Genomic DNA, 9,090 nt, shown 5'->3' with positions numbered 1-9,090 from the left:
AAAACACAAAAATATTATTTGCATTTAAAGTGAAAACCAAAAAAACTTGAAGGAGAAATAATGTTCACACCTCAAGTATTTATTAGGTAAATAACTTTAAAAATAGAAACATTTAGATAAAACACATGCTCAACGTTAGAAACAGAAATAAACACATTTGAATCGACACTGACGGGGCGAAATATCTCAAAAGACATTGAGAGCGGATCAGCAGCTTCAGAGGTGGCGTCAGCGCAGCGACCGATAAAAAGGCCCAATCACGTCTCTTCTACCAGGTCTGCCTCTGCGCTGTTCACGCCACCCGGAGGACTCACGCCGCCGAGCCGTCAGTGGCTGTCAACCAAGACCAGGGACGCCGTCTGTCTGTCTGTCTGACCACCCTGCTCACGCTCACACACAGTTATTGGATGTTCGGTCGTGGCTTCAGAATAAGTTTCCCCGTCTGTAAAAACACAGAAATATAAACACGTGTGTTTGCAGTCTGACAATAATACAAGTGGTCGCAGGTCACAGTGGCCAAAGAGACTTGCTGACTCACATCGTCACAGGACATGTTGTATTCTGCTAAAACCGTCCGACAGCGGGCGGCGATGCTGAAGAGGCAAAGGTCAAAGATGATAACCGGGACGGCAAAAGCTTGAACGAGAATTAATCAACCTTTTAACAGCTGTTATATCACTCTCCTCAAAGACACCAGACTCCCTTCACAAAAACAGTCATTTTACCTCACAGAATACAGGAGTAGCCGGTCTACCGCTGCCTCGATGGGTTAGATTGTTTGTGTTATTGTGTGACTTTGGTGTTTTAGAGGGTTAATTCAGATCCAACACAACATCTGTGTAACGCACAGTAACACAAACAAACTAAGCGATCAAGCCAGCAGTGAACCAGCAGCTCCTGTGTTCTGTGAGGTAAAATTGCTGTTTTTGTGAATGGAGTCTGGTGTGTAACCCTATCTCTGTAGGGATCCTTTCCATAATGCGGTCAGACACCAGGATATGTACAAATAGGACCCGGGATTAAATTTACTGGAGTTCTCCTTCAGCCGCGACAGACAAAGGATACATTGATGGTGCCACAACTCGTTTGTGAATCCCAGCAAAGAAGAGAGCTATGAGAGTGATGCAGCTGATGGTGAAGAAGGGATGATTCCACAGTGACGAAAAGAAAGAGACCTGCAGAAACAAAGAAGAACAAAGCAGCATAATGACCAAGTCAATAAGAAAACCTTCACTCTCATCTATAGTGAGCTACAAAAATCATAGTGAAGTGCACCGACTAATCAAAAATACTGCTTTAAAAGTCACACTTTATCTCACTGCTCAGCCCTGCTGTCCATACCTTCTGTGTGTCGGGGTCTATTAACCAGTTCCAGGCCCCAGTAGCCGTACAGACAGACACCACGATGAGAATCACTGAAACAGGACAGGTGAGTGACAACATGAACCAGGCTCTACAGTCACCATGTAATCCTGGTTTCTACAGCCACTTACTTCTCCACCTGCCTGTTGCAGGCTGCAAACAGGAGACATACTCTGTCAGTCTTCTCTCAAAGGCCTTCAGGTCTGAAACAAGAGAAGGGCACGCTGAGACACAGCAGTGGGACCTGATATCAGCACCAAACTACTGGCTCTCCTCTGGATTGTGTCATGTGATGCACACAGAGCCTGAACATGGTGAAGCCCAGTTTACATCTGAATGGTCAAACTGTGGTTAAACTGGAGTGAAGACAGAAGCGTAACGTTTCTCTCACAAGTCGATTATGTTACACTGACTGTTGGCGACACTTATCTGTCCATGTAAGGGCTTTCCGGACAACAGAAGCAGCCTTAAAGGCGGAATAGGAGTTAGCTAATAACTGAACGAGCCTCTGGCCGGCTGTCAGTGAAGCTAGCAAACATGCTAACTGCCGCTAGCCCGCTAACTTAACGTTGCGCCGATCTGTGAGACCCCATTTTAGGACACTTCTTCGGTATTCCTTTGGTGATTGTTGCTATGAGGCAAACAGAGACGAGACTGTGTTGATTAGAGTTGTTTTCTGCGCTGGTTACCTTCGGCCTGTTCCAGGGAGTTCATGTCTGCGCGTCCCGGCTGCCTGAGCCCCTGTTTCCCCCCTCGGCTGAAGGACAGGCCGCGCTGGCCAATCGGCGCTGGCTGTGTGCTCAGCTCTAACGTGATTGGATGGAAATACAATGAAAAGGCGGTACAAGGCCCTAAAGTCCCGCCTCCTACCTCCTGGTCCAATGAGAAGACAGACATTCAATTTAACAAAATAAAAGACGCTTTAACGATAGTAAATATTTTTAAAAAAAACAATAGTAAATATTATCATATAAAATAATAGAAATATTTCAGAAGAAGGTTTAATAACACTAACAACAACAATAAATAGTAATAATAATCACAACAGAAAAAATATTTATAATATTTATAAAAAGACAACCCTGGGAATAAGCTAAAATAAAGTGTACAATGAGATATTAAGTTAATAAAATGACAGATTTTATAGACATACACAGAAAAAGATTCATCATGTAAAACTGCATTTGAAAGGGGGATTTAAAAGAGGACAAAGATGTGCTTACCTGATATCTTAAAACCTGAAACGTACCGGTACAATTGTACAGCTTAAATATGTTCATTAATTAATATCGTTTTAAATGGACTTAGCACAGTCACTTGGCTGAATCATTAATGTGGATGTTTTCATTCAGTAGGACAGTCTGAACCTTTTGAGTATCATTTAATTTATTCACCACATGAAGACGTGACAGACAGAAAACAGACAGCTGCCAATCACTGTAACGTCCGTATTACAAACCTCGTCAACATTAACACACTGCTCTCCCTGGTGAGTCACATCCAAACAGAAAATGGGTGGTTTTCAGATTGGGCACCATGTTCCATGTTTTTAGGATGTTGGAGTGCAAGAATTACATTCACTTATGATGATGTTGCTCACACTTTTAGCATTCTTACAATGTTTATATATCTTAAATAATCATAATAGTAAAGAAAATACTAAAAATGTAATTGATAATTATCAGAATTTGTGCAGTATGATGGTGCACATGCATATACAGTATTTAGTTTACACATATGCATGCACATCAGTACATAACCATACAGCACAGGTTTTTATAATATTTCAAACAATATTTGTGTACTTTATAGTGAGAAGATAATGATTATAGTAGGAAAAACAAAAGATATTACTGTGATTATTGTTAAAACAGTTGAAAAGGTTGCCTCTTCTTCTGTTCCAGGCACTGGTGGTGTTTGGGACCGATGACCTCGTGACTTCAGAGTGTGTACGAGGACTTGTTGCTCACAGGCTTCAGTTTGCTCTGCAGCTGCATGTTGAACTTCTCCCTCAGGATCTGCTCTACCTCGTCCTCGGCTATGTGCCGCATGTCGAAGACATCGACGCCGTCCTCTGGCTTGTAGGTGACCTCGCTGTAGATCAAGCCAATCAGGGCTCTGAACCCAGTGGGCGTCTGCAAAGAGCAGATGGACTTGTTGGTGAACAGCGAGGTGGGGTCTGTCTGGAGTGTGAGGTTTATCTCTGAGAAATGTTCGGCCCCACGAGGCTCCAGGGTGAAGCAGTAGATCGGCTTCGTTTGGGCCTTGCTCACCAGACTTGATTTGGCAAACTCTGGATTGGACACCTCCGGCCTCCTGCTGGTCTTCTCCAGCACCCAGACGCCCCCCTTGTCTAGGAGACGAAAGACGCCCGCCGGCTGAGGCTGGTCCTTCCCAGAGACCAGCTCCAGGGGCTCCCACACCTGGTACGACACCCCAAAGCTCACATCTGCTATGTAAGCCTTTCCATCGATGACGACCTTGTTGATGATGTGAGAATCGAGGAGGCCGAAGTCCCCGATGATATCGTTGAAAACTCTGGAGCCCAACATCGTGGTGTCGTAGCCCATCTCTCTCAGCACCCAGCCGAACAGGGAGTTGTTCTCCAGGCACCAGCCCCCCCGGCTGCTCCTCACTATCTTCCTGAAAGAGACCTCCAGGTCCATGTCGATCCTCTCGCCGCAGTGAATGCTGAGGTTTTCAAATGGGACTGACATGACGTGCTGTCTGTGGAGCAGCTTCAGTGTTTCCAGGTCCAGTTTATCAGAAGATCCACGGAAACCAATTCTTTGGAAGTATTCCTCCAAATTCATCTCGCCTGCCAAACACAGCACATTTTGTGAATTTATAATAATTTTTGATAAGCCACAATGAAGGCAAACCAACTAAAGCAATTTAGTTACAACTTGAAGTTCAGTTCAGTTACAACTTGAAGGGCACAGTCAGTATTTCTACCCCTGGCTCCTCTCTGTTCACATCCTGGTGTCTGAAGGACTGGTAGGTCCACTAAAAGTGTTGGAACTGGTCCAGTAGATCACCTCAGCCAGCAGCCACCAAACGGGCTGCAATGGCTGCAACGTGATCCTTTGGGACAACTGCACCTGATCACAGTAGGTCCACTAAAAGAGCTTGTTTGATCCACTGACAGGCTCAGAGTGTTATTCTAAGTGTGTGACAGCATCATGGAAAGGATCCCTACAGAGAGAGACCTGGAAGATCCTTTTGGTTTAACCACAAACAGCACACACACCAGACTACATTCACTAAAACAGGGATTTTAGAGAACAGAACACAGGAGCTGCTGCTCTGCTGCTGCCTTGATCATTTACTTGTGTGTGTTAATGAGTAACTTTGGTATTGGATTTGAACTTACCTTTTAAACACCAAAGTCACACAATAACATGATCAAACTAACTAATCGGGGCAGCAGGAGACCAGCAACTCCAGTAATTTGTAAGGTAAAATTACTGTTTTTGTGAATGGAGTCTGGTGTGTTTGAGAAGAGCAATGTAAAGGTTGACTGAATCCTGTTTAAGCGTTTGACCACCTTGTAATCATCTTGGACCTTTGCCTCTTCATGTCCTGTGACAGTGTGAGTTGACAAACCTCCAACGTGATGATAAAACAGTCCCTGATCTTCATTATTTCCCCACATTGGCATGAGTTCAAATCTTTTTCAGGTTTAAAAGGCGTGAAAGGTCTTCCGCATGACACATACTCTCTCAAACAAGACTCTGAAGACATTCACATGAGCAGCAGCTTGCTGTCTTCCTGTTTTCAACATTTGTTCTCTGAGAACAAGCAACGATCAAAACACGGCTGAGTTTCTTGTTCAGCTGCTAAAGTTTGTCACACACGCTGCACCTTTTAATGCGCTGATGATCGGACCTCTTACCTGCAGTCTGATGATGATGATGATGATGATGGCTCAGCTGCATACCTTCTCACTCTCTCTCTCACTCTCTCTCTCTCTCTCTCTCTATTGGCATCAAAATATTAAAAGTTTGGGTCAATAACGTGCTCGTCACTTTAATGTTGCAGCTGGCAAATGTAAAACAACTGACGCATATGATTGAGTTTTCAATATTTCTCTGAAACGAGTTTCCATTTACTGAGTGGGACTTTTAAATACCAAACTTTTCTACTTTGCTGCATATTGTGCATACCGGAAACGTTCTGGAAAAGCGCATCTAGCAGTGTAGCTGCAACTTTCAAAATAAAAGAACTTACACTCTATGCCATTGCATTATCATATATAATAATAATAAAATCACACTTTTACTTGACACACGTTTCTGTGTTTCTGAATTTTACACCTCGGGGTGAGTTTTAGTCAGAATTAGCTACCAGTTATCGGTCAATCCCCATATTAAATGTTCTATTGTGAAGGTTATGTCGCCTCACTTCCTGTGTTACCCTGCTTCTGATTACGTTGCGTAAGTTACGTAATAGAAATCACGCACAGCACCGACCCCGGAAGTGCCCGCCGGCAAAAGAGTGATAGTCAACAGACATTTTAACCGTTTTCCACCTGGTTTATGTTGAGGTTGGTACCGACAGTGAAGACGTGAACTTAAATAGTTTAGAGTAACGTTATAGACCTCTAACTTATCCAAACGACGGTCTGCGCATGTCTCAGTGCCCCACTTTGATGCCTAGTTTGACGCATGGCATTAGCGACAATCAAAGATAAGCGCGGTAGTCTGTGAGCTAGGTAGTGTTAGCTTTATTATGGCAGTGCTGGAATAGTGATACATAGAAATAATGTTCAGCTACATGCAACTAATTACACAAAAGGAGAATTACACAAGCACGGGGTCAGAGAAGTAGACAGACAGACTGCAGGTTAGATCACTTCCCCCTTTAGCAGCATTTTGTTGCTTGTTTCTGCACATTTTCGACACTTATGAGCCTACACTGCTAAACTTGTGGTCGTTTTCCTATTAATAAGTCTAATCTTGTCTTATTAACCTGCAGGTTCGCCCTCCTGCAATGGAAAAAGCACGCAGAGACACGTTTTTGATAACAGGAGGATGTGGCTACTTTGGTTGTCGGTAAGAACATATTTCATATTGTTTTGATAGTTAGTTAGTGAGGACAGACCTCTGAGGTGTCACACTGCTTCTCTACAACAAGGTGGCGCTGTGGCACCAGTTATCTCACACTGGATCTGTGGCCGAGCTGTGGTTGTATTGCATGCAGGCAGTGTGTTCTTGTCATAGATTCACAGTTAAAATATTTAGTTAAAATGGAGGACTGGTAAGTGTCATGGTTCACGCACAGATGAATTAATGCACCGTAACCCGTGTTCCCCTGCAGCCTGGCACGCTCTCTGCATAACAAAGGAGCCAAGATCACCGTGTTTGACACAGTCCCTCCGAACCGGGACCTGCCAGAGGACATTGTGTTTGTTCAAGGAGACATACGCGACTATGCACAAGTGGAGAGGGTCACCGCCGGCGTGGACTGTGTGTTCCACATCGCCTCCTACGGCATGTCCGGCAGGGAGCAGCTGAACCGGCATCTGATCGAGCAGGTGAATGTCCAGGGCACAGAGAACGTCCTGAGGGCGTGTGGTGAGCACAGAGTGCCCAGGCTGGTTTACACCAGCACCTTCAACGTGGTGTTTGGTGGCCAGGTGATAGAGAACGGGGACGAAAGCCTCCCCTACCTACCTCTCCATCTCCACCCGGACCACTACTCCAGAACCAAGTCCCTGGCCGAGATGGCGGTGCTGAAGGCCAACGGCACGGAGCTGAGGGGCGGCTCCGGGGTGCTGAGAAGCTGTGCTCTGCGTCCAGCAGGAATCTACGGGCCTGGTGAGCAGAGGCACCTGCCCAGGATAGTTGGGTACATAGAGAGGGGGATCTTCAGGTTTGTTTACGGCGAGCCCAGCAGCCTGGTGGAGTTTGTCCACGTGGACAACCTGGTGTCAGCACACGAGCTCGCCGCAGAGGCTCTCACCTCCGAGAGGCAGCACCGCTCTGCCGGACAGGCCTACTTTATCTCAGACGGCAGGCCTGTCAACAATTTTGAGTTCTTCCGGCCTCTCGTGGAGGGCTTGGGCTATCCCTTCCCCACACTGCGCCTCCCCGTCTCTCTCATTTACTTTGTGGCCTTCCTCACAGAAATGATTCACCACCTCGTCGGGCCCTTCTATAACTTCCAGCCACTGCTGACGCGTACGGAGGTGTATAAAACTGGCGTGACGCACTACTTCAGCATGGCAAAAGCCAAGGCGGAGCTGGGCTATGAGCCCCAGGAGCACAACCTGGAAGAGGTCGTACAATGGTTTAGAAGCAGAGGCCACGGGAAAAGATCCCACGGCTCCTTCCTCAATCGGTTGCTGCTCGACATCCTGTTTGTCGCCGCCTTGGTTGCCGTGGCGCTCTCCTTCCTCCCAGTCGTTGGAAGTTGATGAGCAACGACAGCAAAAACATCACTGATGCATCCCCGGAAAGCGGCGTGAAGACCGGCTCCTACTGGGCTGTTAACAGGACTTTTTATTTGACCTACAGACCAGCTCGGTGAAAATAAAACTGGACTCATTTTACTTCAGAGACTAAATGTCCAACTCTACCGCTCTTACTGTGAACATCTGTGGGGGCAAAGATGGATCATCATCATGTTTTTAATGCTGTTTTTGTGCAACAGTGATATAAATACGGAGAGATGTTCTCAGAACTGACTAATAAAAAAACTTTACAAGGCACATGTGATGTTTTCATGTGTAAAGGCCCCTGATGAAGATAAAGATATAGAAACCTGGTTTAACAGCCGGTCTACTGTGGCAAAATGCCAAATACTACATGAACCACGGCCTCCATCTGGGCCGTCTCATTTCTTTTAAGTGACTCAAACACTTTGCATTCAGTTCAGTTCTACTTAAAATTAAAGATAAAAGTTTAGTGCAGCCCAACATAAGATTAGAGTAATCATTTCCTGAATGGACCCTGTCTCTGAGACTTGGATCATGTGAACCTCATAATATTCATCTAAGAACCTGTGGTCAGTTATCCTACAGTCAGAGGAGGACGTACTCAGATCTCTACTGAAGTAGTGTAAATGTAGAACGTGCTCTGTTAAAAGGACTGAAATATTAGCACCTAAACATACTTAAATATACTTAAACTACCATTTCAGACTCTCATATGTTGTATTATTGGATTCTAATCATTCATGTGTTCATTCATCTCTTTAGTGTTGTAGCTGGTGAAGGTTGAGCTACTTTAACTGCACTTCATGGGGATCAATAAAGTCCAATCATAGCCTATTATTTGGCATTAAAAAGTATTTGCAAGCTGTATTTTATGTTATTAATCTGAATGTGTGGAGAAGAAGAAGAAGAGGTGAAGCTGTCAGATGAATGTAGTGCAGTAAAAAAGTCCACCTCAGTGGATGTGGAGAATAAAGTGTGAGAGGTGCAGTAACTGAGTAGATGTACTCAGTTACTTTGCTGCACATGTAAGCGCCTGTGTTGGGGAGAGCCGAGGATATCTTTATCTTTCTCTGTGTGAGAGATCAAACTGTGGATAAAGTGGGGCGGTTCGACCCGCGCCCTCCGTGCTCCGGCCCGGTGCCGGTGTGGAGGAGTCGGGCCAGGTGAGGCTGAGCGTGGTGTTTCAGAGGGCCTGGGATGAGTGCAGACGTCCCCTTCTCTCCAAACTCCCCTCTTTTCACAGGGCCGGCAGCCCCTTGCTGAGTTGGTCGCAATCATTGTTTCTCTGC

The 9,090-nt window shown here is 45.4% G+C and overlaps 3 protein-coding genes across 4 annotated transcripts; 1 reads left to right on the top strand and 2 right to left on the bottom strand.

Annotated features, from left to right (window-relative positions):
* Positions 1 to 68: 68 nt before the first annotated feature.
* cnep1r1 (CTD nuclear envelope phosphatase 1 regulatory subunit 1) lies at positions 69 to 2,106 on the bottom strand. The gene is made up of 6 exons (XM_070831274.1): positions 2,052 to 2,106; positions 1,494 to 1,565; positions 1,342 to 1,415; positions 1,066 to 1,175; positions 539 to 593; positions 69 to 442 (listed from the first exon to the last, which is right to left on the bottom strand). The coding sequence occupies exons 1-6, from the start codon at positions 2,074 to 2,076 to the stop codon at positions 401 to 403; spliced, it is 378 nt and encodes a 125-aa protein (XP_070687375.1). The 5' UTR covers positions 2,077 to 2,106; the 3' UTR covers positions 69 to 400.
* Positions 2,107 to 2,742: 636 nt separating this feature from the next.
* LOC139205301 (arylamine N-acetyltransferase, pineal gland isozyme NAT-10-like) lies at positions 2,743 to 5,291 on the bottom strand. Its single transcript, XM_070835473.1, has 2 exons — positions 5,258 to 5,291; positions 2,743 to 4,180 (listed from the first exon to the last, which is right to left on the bottom strand). Exon 2 carries the CDS (start codon positions 4,173 to 4,175, stop codon positions 3,303 to 3,305), a length of 873 nt encoding a protein of 290 aa, XP_070691574.1. The 5' UTR covers positions 4,176 to 4,180; positions 5,258 to 5,291; the 3' UTR covers positions 2,743 to 3,302.
* A 564-nt stretch (positions 5,292 to 5,855) lies between these two features.
* sdr42e1 (short chain dehydrogenase/reductase family 42E, member 1) lies at positions 5,856 to 8,067 on the top strand. Of its 2 annotated transcripts, none has more exons than XM_070835463.1 (3): positions 5,856 to 5,908; positions 6,340 to 6,416; positions 6,682 to 8,067. In XM_070835463.1, the coding sequence occupies exons 2-3, from the start codon at positions 6,355 to 6,357 to the stop codon at positions 7,778 to 7,780; spliced, it is 1,161 nt and encodes a 386-aa protein (XP_070691564.1). In that variant the 5' UTR covers positions 5,856 to 5,908; positions 6,340 to 6,354; the 3' UTR covers positions 7,781 to 8,067. The 2 variants fall into 2 exon arrangements, with proteins under 2 accessions (XP_070691564.1, XP_070691556.1); XM_070835455.1 differs by lacking the exon at positions 5,856 to 5,908 and adding an exon at positions 6,041 to 6,076.
* The last annotated feature ends 1,023 nt before the right edge of the window (positions 8,068 to 9,090 follow it).

The sequence above is a fragment of the Pempheris klunzingeri genome, chromosome 1 (assembly GCF_042242105.1).
Source record: "Pempheris klunzingeri isolate RE-2024b chromosome 1, fPemKlu1.hap1, whole genome shotgun sequence".
Taxonomy (NCBI): Eukaryota; Metazoa; Chordata; class Actinopteri; order Acropomatiformes; family Pempheridae; genus Pempheris; species Pempheris klunzingeri.
This window is presented reverse-complemented; position numbering and strand designations above follow the sequence as displayed.

Excerpts from the sequence above, each read along its gene's own strand:
- cnep1r1 (XM_070831274.1), bottom strand. The coding sequence starts at position 2,076 with ATGAACTCCCTGGAACAGGCCGAAG. Across the intron at positions 1,566-2,051 it reads CTCCCTGGAACAGGCCGAAG|ACCTGAAGGCCTTTGAGAGA; the intron begins GTAACCAGCGCA and ends CTCTTGTTTCAG. Across the intron at positions 1,176-1,341 it reads TAGACCCCGACACACAGAAG|GTCTCTTTCTTTTCGTCACT; the intron begins GTATGGACAGCA and ends TTGTTTCTGCAG.
- LOC139205301 (XM_070835473.1), bottom strand. The coding sequence starts at position 4,175 with ATGAATTTGGAGGAATACTTCCAAAGAATTGGTTTCCGTGGATCTTCT.
- sdr42e1 (XM_070835463.1), top strand. The coding sequence starts at position 6,355 with ATGGAAAAAGCACGCAGAGACACGTTTTTGATAACAGGAGGATGTGGC. Across the intron at positions 6,417-6,681 it reads TGTGGCTACTTTGGTTGTCG|CCTGGCACGCTCTCTGCATA; the intron begins GTAAGAACATAT and ends GTTCCCCTGCAG.